Source organism: Podarcis vaucheri, assembly GCF_965113315.1.
Source record: "Podarcis vaucheri genome assembly, chromosome: 3".
In the NCBI taxonomy this organism is placed as follows: Eukaryota; Metazoa; Chordata; class Lepidosauria; order Squamata; family Lacertidae; genus Podarcis; species Podarcis vaucheri.
In genome coordinates this window covers 100,567,918-100,595,822 of record NC_138761.1, presented here as the reverse complement: position 1 = coordinate 100,595,822, position 27,905 = coordinate 100,567,918, and the positions used below count along the sequence as shown (strand labels likewise).

The following is a 27,905-nucleotide window of genomic DNA, read 5'->3' as shown; positions in this document are numbered from 1 at the left end:
CCCAAGCCTCGCGTACCCGGCGGGACCTCCTGCCGGGTGCGCGAGGCTTGCAGACACTCGCCCGAAGCAGGGGGAGCCCTCCCGAGGGCTCCCCGTGTTTCGGGCGACAGGCTGCCGCCCCAAGCCTCGCGCACCCGGCGGGACCTCCTGCTGGGTGCGCGAAGCTTGCAGACACTCGCCCGAAGCAGGGGGAGCCCTCCCGAGGGCTCCCCGTGTTTCGGGCGACAGGCTGCTGCCCCAAGCCTCGCGCACCCGGCGGGACCTCCTGCCGGGTGCGCGAAGCTTGCAGACACTCGCCCGAAGCAGGGGGAGCCCTCCCGAGGGCTCCCCGTGTTTCGGGCGACAGGCTGCCGCCCCAAGCCTCGCGCACCCGGTGGGACCTCCTGCCGGGCGCGCGAGGCTTGCAGGCATTCGCCCCAGAAGACGCACCCCGATTTCCCCTTCATTTTTGGAGGGGAAAAAGTGCGTCTTATGGGGCGAAAAATACGGTACTTAGTTTGCCAAGGAACTGCTAACTTCAGGGCTAAGTCATCACACATGACAAAAAACCCCTGCCCCCCCCCTCTCTCTCTCTCTCTCTCTCTCTCTTTTTATTCACCATGACTCTCCTGGAGCAAGTCACAGACAAGGGTGGTGATGGTGAAACAGCCAGAAGACAAATTCAAAACATGGAACGGCTTTGTAAACGTTGTACACACTGTAAATGCTTGTTGGTTTTAAGAGAATGCCGAAAAATTCCAATTGGCAAGATTTTTATTTAAAGATTTCATTCGACATTATTAATGACAAGTGTTAAATACAAAGCACACAACATTCAGTCTAGCATCCCTGATGCAGCTCGTTGCGATTAGGCTCCATGATTTCACCCATTTACAAATAAGTTACAAAAAAAATATATTAAAACACATTTTTTCTGAAAATATTAAATTAAAAACAAAATCTGTAAAAAATATAGGGCTTGATCCCGCAGAAAGAAGGCACACGCCCGCTCACAAGGAGAAGCTGAATAAGGCTCAACAGAACCAGAGGGTAAGGCAGGACAGTGAAGCACTGAAAGGAATGAGAAGCCCATGTGCACCTCCCTTATCCACAGCCTAGCCCTTCCAAGGTGCATCAATGGGCAACAGAGATGGCACACACAATTCTCTCATTCTCTGCAATATCTGCATGTACACCTGGGAGGGGAAGGACAAGGACAGGTAAACAGGGCTCCCTATGGCATTTCTCTGCTTTGGCCAACACGCAACTGGATCAAGCCAAATATTTGTAAGTATTAATTTTTTGTTGCATATTTAAGAGCAAGTAGTTAAGACAAAAAGGGCAAGGCCACCTGAATGTGCTTTAATTCATGGTCACATAATTAGCAGGGAAAATGCCAGTCCTGCCTTGCAAACTTCCTTCCCACCAATCAAACTGTGAATCTGTTTTCGTCGTGATCTTGATCCTATCGCCCGCGTTGAAAGTCAAGTCGCCTGGCTGCTGTCCTTCAAACGGATATAGCGCTGTAACGAATGTAGGACTGGTGGCCTTTGAGTTTCCTAAGAAACAGAAGAAGTAGAAGAAGACGACAGTTCAGGACCTGGGTTTCATCTTGAACAATAAATTTCACAGAGTGCTGAAGTCCAGCTTGCCTTGACAACAAGTGAGCTGCCACAAAGTACAACATAAATCACCCCAAACCACTTCAAGACTAAATCCTGTTGCGAGTTAAACAGGAAGTCAAGCGTTTTCATGCATGATTCTACTCCAAGCCTTCTGGTCCAACTTCATTGTACAAAGGACGGTCTACTCAGCATGTATAATATGTTGAAGATTGGAGCAACTGAGGGGAGGGAGAAAAGGGGAATGTGGCACAGAGTAAGATATGGGGGAAGGTCTACACAGATCTTACTATGTTGTTAGAGGTACACATCCAAGATCTGTTGAGTTTCGTAAAATTTCAATACATATTGCATAAGACACAAATACAGTTTACAGAGATGGAGAGAGATAAAGTGTTCAGAGGCCATGGAATGCGATAGGCAACCAATCCATAACTTGCTATCTGAACAACTACTAAAAGAGGATGGCGGCCCATTTTCTTCAATCCCTTCTTGTATTTGGCTGGCTATTTCTGGGCAAGGGGGACCTTTGGTCTGAACCAACACTATAAGACTCTTCTTGCATTCTCAAGATCTAGCAACATTAGTCTATCAAAATACTTCCTGTGAACAAAATATTCAAGGCACCTCCTATTGGTAGACTCAACATCTAATAGAGAAAAATGTTGGCGTTGAATGGTTTGGGCAGTTCCTACTTGTGTTGCAGGCAAAAGGTGCTAAACAGTAAAAAAAAACAACCCCAGAAAACCACACTGAAGCACTAGAAAGTTGAAATCTAAAGTCCTGCAGGAACTTAGATCTGAGCTATCTACCAGCTCAAGCATAACCAAAATATTTTTTAATTGGTGTGCAAGTAAGCTGTGAGGTTTTCTTCACAGCTTGCAGGAGAGAAGATATTCAACCCATTTCGCTCATACGAGAGCTTACACACATTTTACCTTACAGTTGAGGAAGCCAGAGTGAAGGCAAAAACTAAATAAAACACTGCAAACTTACAGGGCAAATTAGCCAAAGAATTGTGCACCTTCAGTTCCAAACTAGAGTTGGTAAACCTATAGCTGGTTGTGTGTGGCATCTGTTTATATTTAAGAAATTTACAAAAGCAGCATCTCTGGACAACTCTTGTTGGCAGAATTCCAGCCTTTTGAAAATACCCAACAACGATTTGTTTGCCTTTAGAGTATTTTAAGGAAGGCTTGTGGGAAACAAGGCCATGTAGTTGTTACGTAAGTTGTTACATTGCAACTGTATTTCAAAAAGATTAAGAAAATGCTCCATCTACACAAGATGGAGCTACAGTGCTACACTCAAATGACGAAAACGCTATTGAGCCCTGTTCATCTGTTAATAGCAAACTCGTAGACCAAACATTTGATGATAATCTTGTCTTGTGTTTTTGTTATGCTATATCCATGTAGAATGGAGGAAGATGTTTGCTACTGAGAAAGTTCCTGTGAACTGGGGGGGGGGGGGAGGCCTTCAACACATCTAGCCAATTTTTATCTTGGGAAACTGGCAAAGGTGCTTGCTCAAGAATGGCTATCCGTTCAACATTAAGCCACTTGTAGCTTAGTTTTGCAGGAGCGGGAAGCCCAGCAGATCAGCTTGTTGTGTTATGTGGCAATCCTAAATGACTGTTGCTCTGTTTGCTGCCTTGGGCACTTTGTGGGAAAATCCGATTTCTGGGCTTGGATCCATACAAAAAAGCCCTGCTGAATGATGCCAAGGTCCAGCACTCTCTTTTCACAGTGGCCAACCAGAGGCAACCACACCAATGTGAGCATTAAAGCTGTTGAGAAGGGGGGGGGGCGACTATCATCTGAGTTCACGTTCCTCATGCAGTGGGAGCCAAGGCAGAGAGAGAATTTCCCATGCAACCAGGAACCATGATTGTGCAGGTTCTCAACCATGTCCATTAGACATGCAGGGGCGGAGCTGGAGAAACTGTGTGGTCCGTTTGTGTGCAGGCACACAGGCTTCCTTGCATCCATGTATGTGTAAGTGTGTGAGAAAGGGGGGGGGAGACAGCTGTACTATCCCACAGGTATTCATGGACACCCCTTCATGAAACAACATAGGGGAGAGTTTTCATATTTTACTTCACTTCCATCAAAGGTGGAGATAGTTACCAGGTTTTTGCAACTACTGCTGAATTCAAAGAGAGCCCTGCACTTACAAAACAGAGAGCTACCCAGAGCTTTAAAGGCCCACTGTTTCCTGAGAAAGACGCGTACACCATCATTTGCTTGCCCGTTGCGGGTAGCGCTGTGGTCTAAACCACAGAGTCTAGGGCTTGCCGATCGGAAGGTCAGCGGTTCGAATCCCCGTGACGGGGTGAGCTCCCGTTGTTCAGTCCCAGCTCCTGCCCACCTAACAGTTTGAAAGCACCTCAAAATGCAAGTAGATAAATAGGTACCACTCCAGTGGGAAGGTAAACGGCGTTTCTGTGCGCTGCTTTGGTTTCGCCAGAAGTGGCTTAGTCATGCTGGCCACATGACCTGGAAGCTGTCTGCGGACAAACGCCGGCTCCCTCGACCTATAGAGTGAGATGAGCGCCGCAACCCCAGAGTCGTCTGCGACTGGACCTAACGGTCAGGGGTACCTTTACCCTTACACTCTTGTAGATTACTCTTTTAATGCAGCTCTGCAGTAGGGCAAGATTGCACATGACTTAGGGAGAAGCATTGCAGAGAAGGGGTACGGTTGCGAAAGAAGCAAAATTCGCACTAACTAGTTTGGGGGGAAAGGCATCTATTATTAAGGGAGAGGCTCAAAGCACCAACATTGCCATTTACCCATTCCGCAGTTTCTATTAAGGAGACATGCCTAAATTTTTGTGGCTTGCTCTGCACAATGGATTGGCTCAGTTTAGCACATCTTCATGCATTTATTTACTAAGAAATGATTGTGAGAGTCAAGAACTAGACGTGAGAGGTGCCCTTTCTCTATCCATTATTACTCATCCAGCTTTGGTAAGAACACTTTGCCTCTGTATCAAGCAATGCAACATTATTTAGGGAAAACGGTGTTCCGAGGCGCCTATGCATGCCACAGACATTTTCCTGCGCCACACGCAACACTACAACAAATGCTGATAAAGCCTGCTTACATTGAGAAGTGACCTATAGTAAACCCAAAACATAAGCTTTGTCAAAGACCACATTTCTCTCCCTTTACCCTCTTATGAAACAGATGTTGGGAGAGAGATTTAAACGGCCAGCAACGGTGACCTGGCAACTCCATGGCTATTAATCCAATTCATATACAAAAGTATCATTTTTTTATTGCTGTCTGTACTGGGAAAGTCTTACAGCGTCTGCCATAACCGATCTGTCATAATCTCTAATCACGCTTCCCCCTCCGTCAGAGGGCTGGGGGGAAGGTTGTAGGGGTGGTAATATAATGCTCAGATCATCTCCCACAGGATATTCGCTCCACAATAATAGCCTGCAACAAGGGGCTATTCGACCAAGTCTCCCAGATTGCAAAAGCTTGCTTATGGGCAGTTAATTATCCACCACTCTGTTAGATACCAAGGTATAGAATCAAGTTTTGAAACTAAAATTAGGATTGTTTCTCAAAAAGGCAGAGGAAGAAAATGAAGACATTAGGGGAGACAGATGTTTTTTGCACCATTTGTCAAGGCAGTGTGCTCTGCCACGCATCTGATCCGAGTCTCCTACTTTGAGTCTGCATTTCAATGGCACATTTCAGATTGACATCAGGAGACCCAGTGGCTTTCTACTTTGGTAGCACGATTCATTTGGTTAAGAAGCTAGCCCTATAAAAACCAGGCTCTCTCTGTTCCTACGACATGCCCTGTTTAAAATCCATGTGCCTATTATAGCCTGGAGAAACTAAATACAACTGGATTTTGTATAGATTGATTCTTCTTACAAGTTCTTTCCAAAAAGCAAAATGAATTATATGCCTTTGTTCCTTGCCTCAAGCCTGGGGTGCTATTGGATGGAGAAGGCTTAACTTTTTTAAAAAAGAATTCAGCCTTTAATTACTGCCAAAAAACCTCCATTGTACACTAAATATTATTTGTTTCCTCTGTGAAAATGGCATAGTTGCCATGTTAAGGATACTAAAAAGGTAGACGCTCTTAGTGGCTGCCTATTACTCAAGTTAAGTTTTTAACAAAATGGCATTGACCCAAAACACACATAAAACAAAGACCTCAATTTTCTAGTCCTAGCATGCACTGACCTCAATCTTTATGTGCCTTTGTAATCAGCTGGCTCAGCAGCAGGAGATGGAGTCCCCCCCCCCATACAATCAGAATTCCACATAGTATTCTCTCTCTCTCTCTCTCTTTTTTTCTCGTTTCATGACAGTATAAGCCAAAAAAAGAAGTTCAATTTAAAATGATGGCACAAAAGTGCCAGAAATAATATTATAATAGCAGAGCAATTTCAAAAAATAGGAATTGTTTCCTGGGATTTCCTGTTTAATGATGAGCATTAAGACAGTTTATAACAACAGAGGGAGGTAAGCTGCTAGATGGATGTTTATTTTAGATGGAAGTAAGCTACAAGCCTGACTAGAGAAAGAGAACCACAAAAATAGGACTATGCTGCCTTAAACCTTTTAAAAGGGAGAGAGAATTCACTCTAATGTTTCCAAAGTCTCATACGTCACCATGGCTTACGAATTTACAGAAACACATTATTCTCTTGCTTAAAGATCTGTTCATACAAATATCCATTAGTTAACCCTGATCTCATTTGCTGCTTTTTACAGTTTATAATCTGCTAAAGGTTTCTCTGTAGAGACCGTTACACACTGCAACTCAGCCTAGGCTCTTGCTGCCATTGCAGACATCTCCCTTCCCTGCTTAAAAAGAAAAAATACTTCAAGTCTTGCTTTAGTCTTGAGTTAACAACAACCAGCCATTACACATGCAAACGGTTTACATGCATGCTCATTATTATTTCTGTTACCAAAGAAATAGTCAAATATTCATTTCACTCCTAAGTGGTGCTATCTCGCCATCTACAATAATCTTTTCTGAAGTCTCTTGAGAAAACAATCAATGGTTTCAATTTTCTCCCGAGATATGCCATGCTATGTGCAGCAAGGCATTGGAATGCAGTCTTATCCATGTTTACTCATAAGTAGGCCCCATGGTGTTCAGTGGTTCTTAATTCCTAGTATACATGCATGTATGACTGCAGCCCAAATAGCAAATTCCATGCTAGGGACTATTAGGAAAGTAACTGAAAAGCTGATGTCGTATACAAATCCATGGTGCAATCGCCTTCGGAATACAGTTCTGCTTGCCTCAACTCAAAAAGGTTATAGACTGTTAAGAAAGTTTCAGGAAAAGGCAAAAAAAATTTAAAAAGGAAAGGGGGTGGAGCAACTCCAGTATGAGGAAAGATTGCAGCATCTGGCTTTTTTAAAAAATAAGTCAAGTAAGAGGCGACATGATAGAAATTTATAAAAAATTATGCACGGCGTGAAGAAAGCAAATGGAGAAAAGTTTTCTCTCGCTCTTTCATAGCACTGGAACTCATGAACAGCAACAAAGCTGAAAGTTGAAAGATTAAAGGACAGTTTAAAAAGTACTTTTTTGCGCAGTGTGCAGTCAAACTATGGAACTCGGTCCCATGGGAGGCAGTGATGGGCGCCATTTTGGATGGCTTAAAAAGAGGATCAGTAAAGGGCTATCAATGGCTACTAGCCACAATAGTTAAGTTGTGCCTTCACTGCTAAGAGGCAGTATGTCTCTGAATACCAGTCGCTGGGAATTGCAGGTGGGCAGAGTGCTAGTGCCCTGCTTGTGGTCATCCCATGGGCATCTGGTGTGAGAACAGAATGAGCCATTGGCTTGCTTCAGCAGACTCTTCTTGTTCTTCTGTTTTAGGACAAACTACCACATTACCATGGGGACGTGGGTGGCGCTGTGGGTTAAACCAGAGCCTAGGGCTTGCCGATCAGAAGGTCGGCAGTTCGAATCCCCATGACGGGGTGAGCTCCCGTTGCTCGGTCCCTCCTCCTGCCCACCTAGCAGTTTGAAAGCACATCAAAGTGCAAGTAGATAAATAGGTACCACTCTGGCGGGAAGGTAAACGGCATTTCTGTGTGCTGCTCTGGTTCGCCAGAAGCGGCTTAGTCATGCTGGCCACATGACCCAGAAGCTGTATGCCGGCTCCCTTGGCCAATAAAGTGAGATGAGCACCGCAACCCCAGAGTCGTCCACGACTGGACCTAATGGTCAGGGGTCCCTTTACCTTTACCACATTACCATTGCAGGGTAGGAGCCTGTTCCATGTGGTGAAGTCCTATTTTGCCTCAGAATGTATAGACATTCGGGAACTAGCCATGCACATGCACACACAGCCATTCCTCACTCAGATCTGCAAAAGTGGAGATAATCTCCCTTGGAGCATTAACACTAATGGGATAATGTTCAAGTGTCTTCCTAACAAGTACTAGCAAGAACCACGATTGCTTAATTTGGTGTGGCTTGATCGGTGAGCTAACAAAACCCAGTGCAAAGAATTTATCTTTTTTTGGATGCAGGACCTTTCAACGACAAGAAGTGAACACAACATTACATTAGCCTGTTTCTTGGAGCTGGCCTACAAAAGCTAAGTCTTGTAAGCTTTATTCAAGCCATGTTAGGTACACTGTAAATTAATTTCTCCCTAAACATCTGAACCAAAATCGGAACCAAAATAAGGAGAGATGGAAACTCATGCATACTTTCAAGGAGGAGACATACTTTCAAGGAGTAGTGGCCCAATTTGGATTGTTAAGGATCAAGATTCAGTCTCATCAAGAGATTTTGTGAATTCTCAAATGCTACTTTGACATTGATGATGAATGATATTATAACAATATCAACACTCACCCACTGCGGCAGAATAGCTGGGAAGTTCAGGGTAAAGTCTAGTCGGTGTTCTTACAGCTGCAGAGGAATTCAGAATGTATTTTATTAGTTTAATGTGGCCATTTAATATCTTCTTTAACAATCTCAGTTTGATTATCATGAAGCTATAGTTGCTTTTTCCAGAAATGACAGTCATAATTAAGCAGACCAAGAGAGAACAAATAATGACCAAAAAAATCATAATAATAGTGAAAACAACACCGTATTTTTCCGTGTATAACACACACCCGTGTATAAGACGACCCCAATTTTTGGGGACCCCAAATTAAGGAAACAGGGGGGATTGCCCAGAGTTGTCTGCCCGCTCACCAATTGACCGCAAAATTGCAGCAGCCAATCACTACCACACCTTGATGCAGTCAGAAATCATCTGCACAATTGCCGTTGCAGCAGCAAATTAGCACCACGCCTTGCCAATGCCAACAATCACCCGACCAATCACCACTGAATCTCCTGCTCGTGGCTGTCAACAATCACACGTCTCACCTCTGCACTATCCATGTATAAGATGACCCCCAATTATTAACATTTTTCTATAATATAAAAAAGCTTGTCTCATACATGGAAAAATATGGTACCTCTGAGAAGACCTGCATAAGATCAGGGTTGAAGTGCCAGCGTTCAGCAGCGTGGCCCTTTCCCCTATGTATACCCCTTTATATACAGCTATGCCTCCCCAACCCTCCCCTCTTTGAAGTAAACAAGGAATGCGCCATGGACAGAAGAGCTCTTTAGGTACAGGTGGCAGGTGATGCAACAATGAGACAACCCAAGAACAAGGCAAAATCCTACCTATACAAGACTTCTCCACATACACAGAATCACGCACACATCTCATGCCGGCAGCCAAGAAACTTACCAATTTATGGAGAAAAACAGATCCCAGGGCACACAAAATCAGAATGTTTCGGGGGGGGGGGTTGTTTACTGCAAAAAGATAAAGCTGATAGTTATACAATACCTTCCGGTGTGGTTTGCGCCGGAGTCCTGCGTGATTGTCGCTTTGACGGTTGCTCGTTAACCTGGCAGGGGAGGGGGAAGAGAGATGTCAATATTTTTTACCTTCTGTTACAAGTGCAAGAAACTCAAAGGTTGTGAGACTATTTCTTTTTTAAAAAACACACCTTCCATGTTGACTGAAGCACTCATACGCCGAACCATTCGGCTCAAAGCAGTGCCGTAATTGTTGTGCGTTGCTCTTCAAATGCCCGCACCTGGCTGGAAAAGTGGTCCTGAACTGTGCAATTGCCCCTCGCATGTGAAGAAACCACCAGCTTGCATGTGGCTGGGATGCCATAGCGAGAATTGTCTCCATTGCCCCCCTCCGCCACACTTTTTGTCTTTAGCCCTCCCCCCATGCCCCCCACTATTGCAAGGGCAAGGGTTCTTCCCCACTATATTGCAAGGGCAAGGGCGCCTTGTTCTTGGCTCTTCTGATACACAGCGGTACCTTGGGTTACAAACGCTTCGGGTTACAGACTCCACTAACCCAGAAATAGTACCTCGGATTAAGAACTTTGCTTCAGGATGAGAAAAGAAATCGCGCGGCGGCAGCGGGAGGCCCCATTAGCTAAAGTGGTGCTTCAGGTTAAGAAAAGACCTCCAGAACGAATTACTGTATTTTTCACTCTATAACATGCACCCGACCATAACACGCACGTAGTTTTTAGAGGAGGAAAATCCGTAGGCATGCCACCCATAGGCATTCCCTCCATAACACGCACAGACATTTCCCCTTACTTTCTAGGAGGAAAAAAGTGAGTGTTATGGTGCAAAAAATACGGTAAGTTCTTATCCCGAGGCACCACTGTAGAGCCAAGCAGATTTCGCATGAGCCTGCTCCACACCTTCTTGGGTTCCCTTGTTACTGCCGTCCAGCTTCTCCCCTCCTGAGTTTCATACTGCAGAGTGAAAGACTCGAGGATGTCATAGAGGTCCTGCGCCAGAGGAGGAGGAGGGATGTCACCGTACAAAATGGCACTAGCACGGATGTCCCGACCGTAGAACCTGGGGAAAGATGTGTTTCATGTTTAGCCTGCTAGGCGGAGAAGAGGGATTTCATGCAGTACCCTCACCAGGGGTAGGCAACCGTCTTGAAGTTGAGGACTGCCTACTAGCAGTAAAGGTAAAGGGACCCCTGACCATTAGGTCCAGTCGTGACCGACTCTGGGGTTGCGGCGCTCATCTCGCTTTATTGGCCAAGGGAGCCGGCATACAGCTTCCGGGTCATGTGGCCAGCATGACTAAGCCGCTTCTGGCGAACCAGAGCAGCGCACGGAAACACCGTTTACCTTCCCGCCTATTTATCTACTTGCACTTTGAGGTGCTTTCGAACTGCTAGGTTGGCAGGATCAGGGAGAGTCCACAGTTCCTCCTCCCTCTATTTTATCCTCACAAAGACCTTGTGTGGTAAGGTTAGAGAGAGATCATGACCCGCCCAAGGTTAGGGCGAGCTCCCTGGACGGGTGGGAATTTGAACATGGGTCTGCCCTGTCTCAATCAGACACTCTAGCCACTACAACTCCAATTATATTATTTCATAAATGTATACCCTGCCCTGTCACAGTGTTCTGACAAAAGGAGCTAAATTTTGAGAAGAATGATCTCAACTGCCCAGCTACTTACTTGCCGTTCGTCTCCTTCCTTTCAATTAAGCAGCTTCCTTCTAATGACACCCCGGCAAACAGCCCTCGAGATTTGCAGTACGTATAGACAGCGGCAGAGCTTCTCAAGGCAACGTCACCTTCGAGATTTCTAAGTGGGAGGAAAAAGCAGAGGGTGGGATCCAGCTCAGGAGTCTCATCAACGGAAGCCCTGTGCGAGGACTTGCGCTTGTGCAATGGGGCTTCCCCTTCTCTTCGGAGTGGGGGTGGGGCAGGAGAATCCCCAAGGACCTTATGGGGTCCTTGCCACGGGATCACATTCACCCGGTGCTATACCAGCTGCACTGGCTCCCGGTGGAGTACAGGATCAGGTTTAAGGTGCTGGTTTTAACCTTTAAAGCCCTATACGGCCTAGGACCCTTGTACCTACGGGACTGCCTCTCCTGGTATGTCCCACGGAAGACCTTACAGTCTTCAAACAAAAACATCTTGGAGGTTCCTTGGCCACAGAGAGGTTAGGCTGGCCTCAACCAGAGCCAGGGCTTTTTCGGCTGTGGCCCCGATCTGGTGGAACGCTCTGTCACAAGAGACTAGGGCCCTGCGGGACTTGACATCTTTCCGCAGGGCCTGCAAGACAGAGCTGTTCCACCAGGCCTTTGGCCAAGGCACAGTCTGACCCCCTCCTTTGGTGATCCTCGCAGAACTCTGGCTCAGTGGTTGCCATTTGATTTTGAATTGATTTTAGAATGCTGTGTTTCTTTTATTGTTGTTAGCTGCTCTGAGCCCAGCTCTGGCTGGGGAGGGCAGGATATAAATAAATAAATTATTATTATTATTATTATTATTATTATTATTAGGGTGGAGCTGGAAGAAAGAGAGAGGCAACTGTTCTGTCTGCCAAGCTGAAATGATTGCTCCAATGGAACAATTGCCTTAGTGCAACATAGAATTCCTCCTATAACCCCAGAATCATAGACTTGGGAGAGTTGGAAGGGACCACGTGGGTCATCCAGTCTAACTCCCTGCAATGCAGGAATCTTTTTGCCCAACAAAGGGCTTGAACTGAGACTGAGAGTCTCATCCTCTATCTGAGCTATCTCATCTCATGATCTGTTCTCAGCTTGGGATACGTTTCCACATTTCACCACTACTTGAGTTTGTGTGTGTGTGTGTTTGCATTTCCACATTTTGGAACTGAACTGCCAGTGGTGCCCCACTCCTTGGTGGTAATAGTAAGTCAACTGCTCTATATAAGAATAAACCACGTAGTGCTATTAAGAATCTTTAGGGATTCTGCAAAACAGTGCAATCCCCATGAAACAACTCTTGCTAAACAGAGTGCGTGTCCCCTCTCTTTGCTTAGGAGCCAGGGAAGAAAGACCTGAAGGATCTCCAGCTGTTTTGGGACTACAACTCCCATCATCCCTAAACTAGCAGGCCCAGTGGTCAGGGATGATGGGAATTGTAGTCCCCAAAACAGCCAGAGACCCAGGTTTGGGAAACTCCACCCTAGAGAAAGCGTGCCCATGTATCCCTTTGAATTCTCTTTTTTTGGAACTAAAGGGAAAGAAAGGAAGTGGAAATCAGAGACATGAGTCACATAAGTGGGTGTAAAACAACAATCTACAGGATCTGGCCCAAAGGCTTCCTTGCACAGCACCCATTATTGTCAGGAGCGCTTAGTGCTGTTCCTGACGTGCTGATGTTTTGTGTTAACTGACTTGGAGAAAAGCCCTGCTAAAATCTTCCTGCCACTCTGCCAGTAGGCGGTCTCCAGAGACTGGTTTTGATATGAGGAAACAAACATTCAGACAGCTGACTCCTCAAGGCACCATGAACTAGAACAAGTCCCTCGAGGCTTTCCCTCAACTCCACTCTTATTGGAGGATCAATAACACCGTTTTCAGCTTACTGAAGATAAATAAAGCTGTACGGTAACAGCTTTTGAGAGCTCAGTATCCTTTAGCATTTCAGTGACACTCACCTCCCCAAAGGCCCAATTGCTACTGTAAAATTTCCTCCCAGAGTAAGATTGCCACCTTTTGCAAAAGCTTCAACAGCTCTCTCATGGTTCAGTATTACCACAAGGTCTGACACCTGGAGAGAGAAAATTAAAAAGCAGAATGTTGAATCTATTTCCAGAAGGAAAGAACTCAAATTGTTTCATTTGCCTACAAGCAGGATGACACAGAAAAAGAGGCCCCATCGAAAGACTACAAGCTGAACCAACAAATTTAGTAATCCTGGTGAATGTTTATCCTGGGGAATAAGAACTGAAGGTAGCTATTTATTTGTCTGACCAGGGCACACTGAAAGAGGTGGAAGGACAGCCTGCAGGTTGCCCATCACCCCATTGGTGGATTTTTATTTTAAATAAAGGTAAAAGGTAAAGGGACCCCTGACCATTAGGTCCAGTCGTGGCCGACTCTGGGGTTGCGGCACTCATCTCGCTTTACTGGCCGAGGGAGCCAGCGTACAGCTTCCAGGTCATGTGGCCAGCATGACTAAGCCACTTCTGGCGAACCAGAGCAACGCACGGAAACGCCGTTCACCTTCCCGCCGGAGCGGTACCTATTTATCTACTTGTACTTTGATGTGCTTTTGAACTGCTAGGTTGGCAGGAGCAGGGACCGAGCAATGGGAGCTTACCCCGTCGCGGGGATTCGAACCGCCGACCTTCTGATCGGCAAGTCCTAGGCTCTGTGGTTTAACCCACAGCGCCACCCGCTCTTTATTTTAAATAGGCAACTGTTTAATACATTCTTGCATGTGTACACAGGGCACCACAGTCACCTTCTTCTGAGCTATCCAAACAGATCAGCTCATGAGCGGGGAGTTATTGCCCAGCCACTGCTCATCAAATGATCAAACTGGGTATACTCCACGCCACCTTCTTCTTTTTTGCTGCTGCCAAAACCAGTGGGATCTGGATAAATTGCTTTCAAGTCATGCTCAAGCCCCCAAACTTGGGTGTGGGTGAACCACACTATGCTTTTTGGGGGTTTTTTTAAGTGCTCTTCCCCTCATTTAGCTTGATAAACCCCTTGATCATATGGGAGACTGAAGGGAGTTAAGTAGCTGTCATCTCAGAAGGAGCAAAAATGTAAACAAGCCCTTAGGAAAGAACTGGAATACAGATGTTCGTTCTGAAAGCATCCCTTTGTCACCTTGACTCGTGTTGGCACAACCAGAACTGAATTGAGTGCACTGTTTTCAAACAATGCCTAAGAAATGTAGCATTTGTTTGAGTGAAGGGAAGCAACCAGGGTGACTTGCTGTAGAATGAAAGAAAATCAGGATGTAATTATTTTGGGGTGGGGTGGGGAGCAGGGGCGGAGGAAGGAGGGTGCAGTAACGGCGGGCTGCCCTGGGTGTCACTACTGAGGGGGGGTGACAAAATGCCGGGCGGCACTCACTGTGGGGCCTGCAGCGCGCCTGAGCCACACATCTCTCCTGGGAGTGATGAGGTGGCTTGGGCATCCGCCGGCTCCGCTTTGCTCCAAACAATCTGCCCACCGCATCCCTCTCAGCTGTAGGGCGGCTGAGTGGGAGGAGGCTGGCAGACTCTGCAGAGGCCTCGCAAAGCGTCCTGCCCTGGCTGGCCCCACCCTGCAGATAGCTGGCCCCGCCCCTGGACACAGGGCACGTGCGCTGCCCCAGGCGCCAAATTGGCTTGCTGCACCGCTGGGGGGGAGGGGAGAACATTAGGCTGAGAAAACTCTCCACACCAGCTTCTTGACATTTCATCATTTCCCGTTACCGGGGAGGGTGACAATCCAGACCACGATCATTGGGCCAGTCCTTGGTGAAGTGTCATTGGACGTCCAAGTGGCAATTGTTTTGCCCTAGTTATGCCTGCTGTACAACACAGGTAGCTGCATTGCTCCCAACTCATAGACAAGTAGGTGGGAGGAAGGAAGCTGGCTTTCCAGTTTGACTTCTGGGGCTGCACCCTCACATGGCAGCTGCTTCCAACTTCCTTCCAAGTTAAAGTAGCTTTCAACAGAATGGGCAGCTGCAAGAATGGATCAGCTACTACACCAACCACACCACCAGGGTTCTGCTTAGATTTCTTTTGGCTAGCGACAACAGGCGGTATTCACCGCTAGTACTATTCAGAGTAGACCCACTGAAGTTAGTGGACTTGGGTTCATTATTTTCAACAGGTCTACTCCAAGTAGGATTTAGCTGCACAACCCTCTGCTCTAGTTGTTGTTGTTTTTTTACCTGCTTGGGCAAGAACTGGTTGGCAGTCAACAAAGCATGCACAGAAGAGATCAAGGTTATGCAACACTCGCTGGCAGCATCTCAGGGCTCCGTAGCCATGCCAGTTATCCATCATCAGGAGTGGGCAGCGCTTTACTTACTTTATAGAAAAGCAAACAAATGGCATGCTTCCTGTTCAAGTTTCCTCTCTGGACGTAATTCTCAAGGAAAAGCATTATAGCTGTGCTTTAGTTTGGCAAATGAATGTAGCAGATAGGCAAGCAAGCTCTTTTTTGTCTTCCATCACTAACACTTGAAAGACACAGGATGGGATACAAAAGTCCCTGCTAAGCTACCGTATCACAGGACTTTGGCCCTCTAGCTCAGTGGCTCTCAACCTGTGGGTCCCCAGATGTTGTTGGACTACAACTCCCATCATCCTTGAGCTCTGGCCTTGCTAGCTAGGGGTGATGGGAGTTGTAGTTCAACAACATCTGGGGACCCACAGGTTGAGTAAGGCTGCATCGCTTCCCAACTTTCGTCTTGAGCTGTTTTTAGACTACAACTCCCATCACCCCTAGTTAGCAAGACCAGTGGTGAGTGGAAACTGTAGCCCCATTTGGAGATCGACGTTTGGGAAACACTGCTGTAGATGTTCACAGAATCGTAGACTGGAGAGTTGGAAGGGACCCTGAGAATCATCCAACCCAATCCCCTGCAATGCAGGAACATGCACCTGTCCCCATATGGAGATCAAACTTGTAACCTGGGGAATTATCAACACCATGCTCTAACCAATGGAGCTATCCAGGCTACAACTCCAATCATTCCTAAGCATTGGCTATGCTAGCTGAAACTGATGGGAGTTGCAAATCCAACATCTGGAAGTGCATGGGATCTCCATTCCTGACTACAACAGAGCCTCTTGCAGTCTGGCTACCATAAAGATGTACAGTCATACCTTGGAAGTCGAACGGAATCCGTTCCGAAAGTCTGATTGACTCCCAAAACGTTCAGAAACCAAAGCACAGCTTCTGATAGGCTGCAGGATGTTCGGTTTCCAAAAATAGTTTGCAAACCAGAACAGTCACTTCCAGGGTTGCGGCATTCGGGAGCCAAAACGTTTGAGAACTAGGCTGTTTGAAAACCAAGGTACGACTGTATCATAAATGTGAATGCAAATATGAATGCTTTAAAAAGAACTCTTGCCCAATATAAAGAAAATCTTATTGAACCATACAGACATACCTCTTCTTGCGAACACTTCATGTTGTGTTTTTTCGGGCTAAGAACACGGCAAACCCAGAAGTGTTTACTTCCGGGTTTCGCCGCACACACACAGAAACGTTCTGCGCTGTTTGCACATGCGCAGAAGCATTCTGTCCAGTTCGTGCATGCACAGAAGCACTCTATAGCACTTCACACATGCGCAGAAGCACTGCTCTGGTTACGGACTTTTTGGGGTGCTAACGGAAACCTCAACCAAAGGTACCACTGTATATGAGTTTTAGTCAATCATGTACCAAATCTGCCTAAGTTTGCATGCAAGAGGGAAAAAACAGTCCTAAAGGAGGAAGACATGCTCTCTGTGTTACTGTGTGATAAATACAACTGCTGCAGCAGGCACTTTCTTGAAAGAGAACCATTCTGCCCCTTTCCACACACAGGATCCTCATCTGTAATTTTTACTACATATATCATCATAATTTAAAAACTCTGCCCAATTAACTAGAGACATGGTTTTAGGAGTCAATCAAAATGTGTGCGCGTGTTTTCTAACCAACTAACTCAGTGTTTCCCAAACGTTTTTGGGCAACGGCACACCTGTTTACCGGAAAAAAATCTCGCGGCACACCACCATTAAAGCCCCGCCCCGTGACGTCAGCGCGCAGCGTCACGCCGGGAGGGACGCACAAAAGTGAACGTTTTTTCCCTTCCCCTTGCCGGGGTGGGAGGAGGCAGCAGAGCGAGGGACTGAGGGACGGCGGCAGCTGAGGCGGCGGCGGCTGTTGTGGTGGTGGCGGCGATAGCGGGCGGAGGAGGAGCCGTCGCCGGGAGTTGCTGCTGCTGCTGTTGCTGCTGCTGCCCGGACATGCCGGCCTCCTCCTCCTCCGCTGTCTCGCGCTCCTCCCTTTTGCGCGCGCTGCCCCGCCGCTCGGCACCACCACCGCGGAGCCGCCCCCGGCTTGACGCGGATCCTCGCCGCCGCCGCCTCTCGCCGCCCGACTCGCCCGCCTCCCTCCCACGGCACACCAGCCGGTGTCTCACGGCACACTAGTGTGCCGCGGAACACCGGTTGGGAAACACTGAACTAACTAAACATTGCAGCATTAACTTACCTCGATTCCGATTTCAAATCCGCCACCAAGGCCAGCTATCCCGATGGCAGATGGAGCTGACCAGACTGGAAGAGAAACAGAAACACATGGTGAAGATGTGGCACATTTTACTGTAGAACTGAATGAGATAGGCAGGTGCAACAGAGAAAGAGGATGCCACTGTATTAGACTCTCGTATTTGAAGTTCATTTGCAAATAATCCAATGCCATTCTGCAACGCTTTAGTCACAAAGAAAAAGAACTACGAAGTAAAACGCTTCATACAGTTCAGGCATTTCTACAACGCTGAATTTTTTGTTCCAATGCTGACTTACAAATGAAAGACTGCACGTTCAAACGTTCAAACAAAATATGTACGTAATACAATACGTAGGTCATTTTGAAAAGCATGATACAAAAGTCTATGTCAAAGTGTGCCGAGGAAAGCTGGAAGCTGTTCTTCAAAATGTTTTATTTTGCTCCCAGTTTTGAATCTCATGCACAGCTGTAGAAACTACAAAATCCAGACAGTTTTGTTAAAATTTAGAAGGCTCGAGTAAGGCAAGTCAGATCATGTGCTGCATACACCACTGAAAAATAAACAAGCCACAAACTATTGTTTGGGAATCTTAACAGGAACTAAATTCCTTTCAAACCCTCCATTAGCTTCTGCCAGCCACTAATTGTCAGACTATCTGCCGTGTCAATAGAAGGAAGTGTGGCAAGTCGAGAGATGCTACTGTCTCATTATCTAATGTCCTATTATTCTTCATAAAATGTGTCCATGCTGGTTTTTGCGACTGAGGTCCTGTGTTTATGTCTTAGGGACTGGCCACTGAGAGAATGGGATTCTGGACTTAGGCCTGCCCCAAGACATTTTGGCACCTGGTAAAGGGTAAAGGGACCCCTGACCATTAGGTCCAGTCGTGACTGACTCTGGGGTTGCGGCGCTCATCTCGCTTTATTGGCAGAGGGAGCCGGCGTACAGCTTCCGGGTCATGTGGCCAGCATGACAAGGCCGCTTCTGGCGAACCAGAGCAGCGCACCTTCCCGCCGGATGGTACCTATTTATCTACTTGCACTTTGATGTGCTTTCGAACTGCTAGGTTGGCAGGAGCAGGGACTGAGCGGGGATTCGAACCGCGACCTTCTGATCAGCAAGTCCTGGGCTCTGTGGGCCACAAAACAGCACCCTCCACCAGGGAAGAAGGGGCGAGGAGAGGAATAAAGATCTAAATTGGGAACAAGGGTGGGAGGAGACCAGCAGTCCCTCCTATTCACCAAGAGGCCGTTGCAGAGGTGGCATTTGGGCTGCCAATGACAGAGCAGATCCAGCCTCAAAGGAGAGCACCACAGATGTTGCTGCAACTGCGGCAACAGGTGATGCATTCCTACTCCCCTTGGCATCCTGCCTCCTGAGGCGATTGCCTCGCCTTGCCTCATGGGCAGGCCGGCCCTAGCTGGACTAGATGAACTTCTTATGTTCTTAAGGCAGTTCCAAGGATGTCACACGGCATCTATTACAGGAAGAGGGAACTTGTAGCCCCTCTAGATGTTGTTAGATTACAACTCCTATCCTCTCTCACCACAGCTTATGTGACCTGGGAACCGAAGCCTATCATCTGGAGAGCCACAGGTAAATATACTTCTTCTAAAAGAAACATGGAGCTGCTCATTTTTAGTCACTGGAACTAACCGAACAGGACTCTCATGTACAGGAATGCTCCCATTATGTAATCCGCAGTGTTTTCAAAACAGCAAACTGCAAGCTGCTTTTTATGACCAAGTATAAACTCAAGACAAAGGGAACATTTGTTTGCGAGCTATTCTTCGGAGATTACGGAAGCGCTCAGTGCCTGCCAGCAAAAGGACACAGATATGTGCCTTTGAAACATGCCTCCACCAGCAAGACAATTCTGTCTCAGTTTTAGGATTTTTGTTTTCAACGAGGGCCTTCACACAAACTGATTTGCTGGAGGATTCTTTGTGTGAATGGGTGTCAAGGTGCTTGTTGACCAGAGAAGCCTTTTCCAACCTGGTGCCCGTACTATGTTGCTAAGGCTACAGCTCCCACTATCCCTGACAACTGGCCAAGAGGGCTAAACAGATAGAATCATAGAGCTGGAAGGGACCACAAGGGTCATCTAGTCCAACCCCCTGTAATGCAGGGATATTTTGCCCAATGTGGGCATTGAACTTGACCCTGAAATTAAGAGACACATGCTCTACGAACTGTGCTGATTGGAAGGAGGCAAGTGAGATGTGTGTTAAGACTCCAGTAATATCGGAGGGCACCAGCTTGGAAAATCTGGTCTAGGGAATAGCACCCAGTTCTGTACTTTAACTTCACTATTACGCTCCTGGACATCATGAGATAGATTTCTTTTTGTACAACTGAATAAACCCTGATAGAATGATCTAACCTTCTCTGCCTACCCCCTATCTTCCCATTTTTATAATGCATAAATATACTCAGCCAGATAATCAGATGAGCAGACACATACTTCAAAGTAGTGAAGTTTGTGATGGGGGCCTAAGACTCAACATCCTCTACATTCAGCTGGGAGGGTAGTTGCCAGATACGCCCAATTCAGAATAGCTCACAATTTCATCCCAATGGACATGCAGGCCCTGTTGAAGCTTGAAAAACTCTCGGCATCTCTTTTTGCAGGCAGAAGCATTTGGACTGCTTTAAGAGGAGGAAAGGGCAAACTTACTTCCGTTAGGGAGGCGAGCCAGAACGATCCCACTGCCTCCTCGAGCTGTTACCAAAAACCCAGCTTTGATTACAGACAAGACTGCAAGACCTTTTGCTTTGGCAATTACATGGGCTGCAAATAATGAAATTAAACAGTTAGATATTATGGAGGCAAAGAACCAATACTAGGGTTGCTGTATTTCCAGAGGTAAAATCTGGGCAAAAAAAGAAAAAGTTGTTGAGCCACCAAAAAGAGGACATGTCCAGGATTTCCTGGACATATGGCAACCCTAACCACTCCGAATTAGGGGGGAGAGCTTTTTTCATTTAATTAAGCTATTATGCAGAGACTTGACACTTTGAGGCAAAATTTTGCTTTGATACTCTTGATCAAGAAAGTCAATGAAGTCTGAGGGAAAGACTTTAGTTTCACTTTCAAATCTGGGACCAATGGGCAAGTTAGTTTTGAAGCTTGCCCTTCTGTGTGTGACGCTGATTACTAAAAGCAGAGAGGCAGGAAAGGAATAACCAGATTGCCATTTAACTGGCATTTTATGGGGACCAAAATGTTTGAAAACCAAATCACTGTTTCTGATTGGCTGCAGGAAGCCCTGTCGGACGTTCAGGTTCCAAATGAACGTTCGCAAACCGAACAATCACTTCCGGGTTTGCCGCATTCGGGAGCCAAAACATCTGAGTTTCAGGGTGTTCAGGGTGTGCAAGGTACGACTGTACATTGCAAATGAATTTGCAGGACATGCCTTGGACCACTGCTTTTCCCTAGACTGCGATACCAGCTTCTTTCCGGGAAACAGTTTATAGAAAGCTGGGATTGCAAAATGTAACAGGGGCTTTAAAAAAGAAAAAATCTGCACACAATCCATTTCATGTTACCAAATGCAGATCCCAGGCCTTTCATCAGGTGAACTCACAAAGACAAGACTAGAGGGGAAACTTAGCTCTAGAAAGAACAAACAAACTGAAGTTGTGATCAACAAGATGAAAAACTCTCTTTTACTAACCAGGTATGATCTTGTCAGGGCCATTTCTAGAAGTGATTTCTGTAAATTCTCTTAAAATCTTAGCTGCCTTCTTTGCTTCTGACTTCAAATTGGAAGGTATAGGGTTATTCACTGAAAAGGAGGGGAAATATAAAGGAGTATTGTAAACAAAACATGCATATTTCAAAAGGGGGTAAGAATCATCTGTTAGTTCCAAGAGCTGGTAACATTTGTTGCATCCCTAACAATCTGGTACAAATGTCTTGCTTAGTAACACCATATAATGCTACCACTATCTCCTCCATTATCAGCATAAAGACATGATGGTGGAGAATCACTCCACAGTACAATTTGCTATTTTTGAGTATTGAGCCTATGGAGAAATGACACATTCTTTCACCAGTAGCTCTGAAGCGTGTGTCAAGCTAAATAAAAAATTGATCCAATTTCATTCCACCAATGAGCAACCCAGAGCTGCAGCAGGCAATGTTAAAATGCAGATAAGTTCCAGCAAAGGGACTTACTAGCTGATGGCTTTGGAGTGATTATGCCACAGCTGATTCAAGAATGATGACATCGAACCCTACGTGAGTCAAGCATATGACAGAACAGGAAAACAGGCAGGTTTCTAAAAGAAGCTTGAAGTCTGTAATTAGAATTCTGACTAACAGTGCTGTGTTGGTTGAATATCTCTGCAAAGTAGAGGCTCTCACTGTATATCAAGATGGTTTAAATAAATAAGGTTCCACTGCAATCTCCATTAGCCCAAGGGGGGGGGGGGAAACATATTCTTTTGGGTCCTCTTGCAATGCTTTATAAATACCTGTCCTTCATTGCTGTCACAAGAATAAAAATGTAAACCATGATGCCTATGGAGCACAAAACCTATTGTTAGTAGCCAAATTGTTTACATTCCATTCATCCATCCACACTGGACCTAAGTATTATTAAACATTAAGCCACTTAAAAGCATGGGCACTTAGGCTGAGCTATAAAGGTTAAAACATTTTATCTGTATTACTGAGTTGTTAAAAGTTACTGAGGAGCAAAAGTAAATATGTGAATAGCTTAGGTGGCAGAACCATTAGATTTTTTGGCGTAGCCTTGAAATACTTTTCACCTAAGGAATGGTTGCAGAAACTTTATTCATTTAACACAGTGCCATCATTGTGTATTGTGCTTGCAGCATAGGAAAGGACAGGAGTATTTCTTGAGGAGCTTACAATCTAACAAGATACGCAGCAGAGAGGCCACAGGGGAAGAGTGTGCTATCATGAAGTTGCATGCATTTAAGGCTTAGTTTTAGTCTCACTAATGCAAGAGCAATGAAGACTTCACCAAGGTGGCAGGTTTTGCAGGAGGGATTTGAAGAGAAAGAGGTGACCTCACAGAGAATAGTTTGTCATCAATACAACGCAAACATCTGTCTTAGTTTTAGTCCTCAAGAGAAGTTAAAAGGAATGACTGATGGTAGCAGGATGATACAGGCAGTGCACATGAGAGCTGGTAAAGATTTTTCAAGTATTAACAGAAGCCCTGTTGAGCATAGGATTGCAGTCACAGAATGTGAAATAGTTGGGGAATTTTTAAACTCCTCTGACTTAGATCCAAATGAGAAACTCTGCCAACCCTATACAATGGAGTAATCAATCCATAAACAAATACTGTGTAAGATATTATGAGTTAACAAAGATCCACCCAGTAAGATAACAGATGGCAAAACTAATCTGCTCATAATTTCTCAGGTGAAATATTTCTCAAAATTAATATACAAACAGCTATTAGATACAAGGTCAGCTGTGTCCAAAATAAGGAGCCAGAAAGATAGGAGAGCATGAGATATCAAGAATGGAGAAAACTCCCTCCAATGAAATTGCTCAGTACAACTAAATCTGGAGCAAGGATTGGGTGGAAGATAGTCTTGTGAACGCACTGTGCCAATCACGTTATCCTTTGAGTACCTCTGAGGTCTCCCTTCTTTTGTTCATGAAGAAGGAGGGTGTCATCAAGAAGTCTTGCACAAAAACATGAACACAGCAGGTGGAAAGAATTTATACCCCAGAGCAACAAACCTGACTTGCAAAACTTTCTTATCAGCAATAGAGAGAGAGCGCGCACCATCAAGATGGTTTGTTGGAAATCTGGCTGCACATGGTTATCAGAGTTTAATTACATTTCCAATTATACTTTCAAACTGTACAACGCCACAATCATAGTACAGTGGTACCTCGGGTTACATACGCTTCAGGTTACAGACTCAGCTAACCCAGAAATATTACCTCGGGTTAAGAACTTTGCTTCAGGATGAGAACAGAAATCATGAAGCAGCGGCGCAGCGGCAGCAGGAGGCCCCATTAGCTAAAGTGGTGCTTCAGGTTAAGAACAGTTTCAGGTTAAGAACAGACCTCCAGAACGAATTAAGTTCTTGACCCGAGGTACCACTGTACTGAGTAAATACCCGCCTTTTTAAAACATCGCCTACAAGGTACACAAAAGGCACATGTTTTAATCAGTTGTTATAAGTTCAGTTTTATGTTTGCTATGGGAACGGTGCAACCTTATCATTGGACACACAAAGTGATATATAGAGGCAAAACAGTAATGAAATGCAGCCCTGAATCTCTTTTCAGGCAAGTCCTTAGGGAATCTAACAATCCTACCTACAACTACTCAGAAAAAGTCACGTTAAGTTCAGTGGGTAAGTGGGTACAGGATTTCAGCCCAAATGACAAAACATTATCAGAAGGATTTTATGAATCTCACGGCAAATTACCTTCATATTTGAAACAGCTTGAAATGAGCCTCTAAGTACGCACAGACTGAACTCCCCATCCTCCCACTAAGCAGGATAATCTTGCTGAATGAAAGCTAAAGGGTAAAATAATATGACAGCAGCTGAGCAGAAGAGGAGAATGAAAATATTTGCTTGAATTTACCTCTTTTAAAGTGGCTGCATACAGATACAGAGATATTAGATGACTGCAATATTTTGGAGAAGCAAAACCAAAAAGGAAAGCAATGCTAAGAAGCATGAAACTTTCATGTAATTCAAGCTTTCAGACAATGTTTTTGTAGCAGTCAGGTGTCCACATATGCAACAGAGGACAGCTGTGGTCCTAGCTTCTGGTATCTCCAGGTAAACGGGGGGGGGGGGGGGAACCTTTCCTGAAACCCTTGACAACTGTTGCTAGTCAGTGTAGACAATACTGAGTTAGACAAAGCCAAAGGCCTGACTTGGTAAAATACGCTTTCTCTTCTTAAATTGCTTTTTATCGATTTGCTAAACAGTTATCAAGGCGGAATGCAGAGCTTGGTAAGTGAGAAAAATATATACCAGCTAAAGACTGCAGTCACTTTTGTTCCAACATAGGCAGTCAACTAAAGGTGTTGCTCCATAGTGTTGCATGTGATATAACATACGGAAACAATGATCAACCGATTTTACCAAGCCAATAAAGGCACACCATGCTTTATAGAAAGTGTCTGGGGTTTTTGTTTTGTTTTGGATGCAATGCCCCTTTTGTATATGGTTAATTTGTCTCTAAGAATGATGTCCCATACTTGTGAGATCCAAGCTATGAAGAGGTTTGTATTTAGAGGTTTCGAATACAGTGGTACCTCAGGTTACATACACTTCAGGTTACATACGCTTCAGGTTACAGACTCAGAAATAGTGCTTCAGGTTAAGAACTTTGCTTCAGGATGAGAACAGAAATTGGGCTCCCACAGCATGACAGCAGCAGGAGGCCCCATTAGCTAAAGTGGTGCTTCAGGTTAAGAACAGTTTCGGGTTAAGTACAGACCTCCAGAACGAATTAAGTACTTAACCCGAGGTACCACTGTAGTTTGCTATCACTAATTTAGTTCTGTAAATGCAAAGTAAGATGCTTAAAATAAGATACCAAAGCCTATTTTGGGTCTTGTTGCATGGACTGCCTAGTATGGATACAAATATTATTAGGTGTAGCTGAAACCATTACAAAACAAAATACACAAAACAAAATAAAATACATTACACAATTATCAATAATTATTATAACCAGGGATTCTGTCAGATAAGAGTAGATGGTGGTGAGAAGGCTTGTTTTGAGCTCTGTGGCTTGTTTTGAGCTCGATTATTTTAAAAACTGCAGTTCCAGCTGTTTTTTGTTAACTGCTTTGAGGTTTTCTTCTACAACCAAGATACAGTATAAATATATTTTATGAAATAAATAAATAAAATTGCATGGCCTCCCTATTTAAGGGGAAATGAATGCGGAAATACAACTTTAGCATTATAAAACAGCATACTAACATTTAAAAAGCCCAGGTAGTATGTTTCCTGTGCTGGAGGAAAATGGGAGGTCAGGAAAAACGAGACAAGCACCTCAGAACAAATCTTTGCATGATACTCCAACTCAAGGTTAGCTTTATCTGAAAACAGATCACAGGCATTTTAAGCAAGTAGTGAAGATATAAGTGACCTACTCTGCAGAAAACAAGGACATGAGAAATGTCGTATCTGACTGCTTTTAGTTCTCTTAATCTTGCAGGCTGCATATCATACTTTGGGAGGGCAACTGATGCAAGTGTTGCCAATAGGATTTCACATGCAAAAGCCCTTATTTGTATTCAGAATGCACACATTTCAGTTTAATCAATGGAGTCAACATTGTTACATTCCCTCTGCTCTCTTAGACTGGGAGTTTGAGGGAATATCCTGTCTTCTCAACAAAGTTTGTAAACCACTCTGCAATACTTACTCACTTACTCCATTTGTGCCCTGCTCTTCAGCCAAAAAGCCTCCAAGAGAGGCTTACATTGAAACATTCTGAATTGCAATATCAAAGCCACAGATTTCAGAGAAAAGGAGAGAACACTGACCACAGCTAGACGTGTTCGCTTTTGTAGGTTTATGATGGATACTTAGGATAAATTGATTTGTATTAATTTTTTAAAACTAACAGCCAAGAACAACAATTACCAAAATTCACCAAGCAACAGTTCTTCACCATCACCCTTCTAGGTCCCAAGGTACATGCAGAGGAAAATAAGTGAGTGCAGGCACAGTGATTTAGAATACAGTGGTGCCCCGCAAGACGAAATTAATTCGTTCCGCAATTTTTGTCGTCTAGCGAATTTTTCGTCTTGCGAAGCACGAAATCCCATAGGAATGCATTGAAAATCAATTAATGCGTTCCTATGGTCAAAAAAAGTCCAAACAAAGCCAAATTTGGTACAACAACGCTGGTTTTTGCGACCGAGGTCCTGTGTTTATGTCTTAGGGGCTGGCCACTGAGAGAATGGGATGCTGGAATCAGGCCTGCCCCAAGACGTTTTGGCACCTGAGTGGGCCACAAAACAGCACCCTCCACCAGGGAAGAAGGGGTGAGTGAAGATCTACCCATCAGGAACGAGCAGAAGAATAAAGATCTACATCGGTAAGAAAGGTGGGAGGAGACCAGCAGTCCCTCCTATTCAACAAGAGGCCGGTGCAGAGGTGTCCAATAATAATATTAATAATAATATTTGTATCCCACCCATCTGACTGAGAATAAAAATAGGAATATAATAACACACATTAATAAAACATAAATGGGGATTTTGGCTAGCTTGCACCTATTCAGTCCAACAACAACAACAACATTATTTGTAACCCACCCATCTAACTGGGAATAAAAATAGGACTATAATAACACACATGTTAATACAACATAAATGGGAATTTTGGCTAGTTTGCACCTATTTATTATTATGATAATAATAATGCAGTACCCTGCCCACCTGACTGGGATTTCTGGACCACTTCCTGTCTGTGTGTGTGTGTGTGTGTGTGTGTGCATGTGTGTATGGGACTATATTCCATATAAATATACCATTACACATTACAATCATCTTTTGACTGAACAAGAAACATAAAACAAACATAAAACAAGAACCAGACTCCGAGTCTGTGATTCTAAAAGTGACTTACACTAGGGCGGTCCTATTAATTTATCAGTGGACTTGTTTCACTCTTTTTAAATAGTGATTTATGATTTATACCCCGTGCATCTGGCTAGGTTTCCCCAGCCACTCTTTTAAAGATTTGCAAGCCCCTCATGTGGGGGGGGGGGGAAACTGGACTTATAGAACTAGACAGGGAAGAACTAGGGAACCTTGGGGAATAAATATGGGCAAGACTTTTTTCCCAAAACTCAATTTCCTCTCTCCCCCACCACCTTCCAAATTCCCCCCCCCTCATATCCCCACCAAGCAAGCATACTTACTGCTTCCAGGAAGGTGCCATCCACTCCCACCCCTGGGCTTGGGAAAGCCTCGGGAGTATCTTCTACAGCAATGCAGCCAACCACTCGCGACAGAAACTATCCCTGCGTTCCACTCCAAAGACCCCGCCTTGTAAGAGGCGGCAGCTGCTGCTGCTGCTGCTCACCTGGAGCAGGTGCATGGGCGGGCGTGAGGCGCGATAGCCGTCTAAACCACGCGCCTGATTTCCTTTATCTAACGTTGGAATCGAAGCCGCGAAAGAGAGCTCGGGGGGAGTTAACTCCTGAGAGGGAATTGAAAAAAAATAAAAAATGATTTCAACTTTATTTCG

The 27,905-nt window shown here is 45.1% G+C and overlaps 1 protein-coding gene and 1 long non-coding RNA gene across 2 annotated transcripts; both read right to left on the bottom strand.

The window, feature by feature from the left end:
• Window positions 1-735: 735 nt before the first annotated feature.
• On the bottom strand, window positions 736-27,733 carry SH3YL1 (SH3 and SYLF domain containing 1). The gene is made up of 10 exons (XM_082215635.1): window positions 27,577-27,733; window positions 21,350-21,460; window positions 20,347-20,460; window positions 17,651-17,715; window positions 13,090-13,202; window positions 11,128-11,256; window positions 10,350-10,509; window positions 9,464-9,524; window positions 8,464-8,520; window positions 736-1,538 (listed from the first exon to the last, which is right to left on the bottom strand). Coding segments are annotated over exons 1-10 (1,008 nt in total). The 5' UTR covers window positions 27,578-27,733; the 3' UTR covers window positions 736-1,341.
• LOC309528367 lies at window positions 3,182-8,455 on the bottom strand. The gene is made up of 2 exons (XR_014217714.1): window positions 4,204-8,455; window positions 3,182-3,846 (listed from the first exon to the last, which is right to left on the bottom strand). It is a non-coding gene; the product is annotated as an uncharacterized lncRNA (long non-coding RNA).
• Window positions 27,734-27,905: the final 172 nt, after the last annotated feature.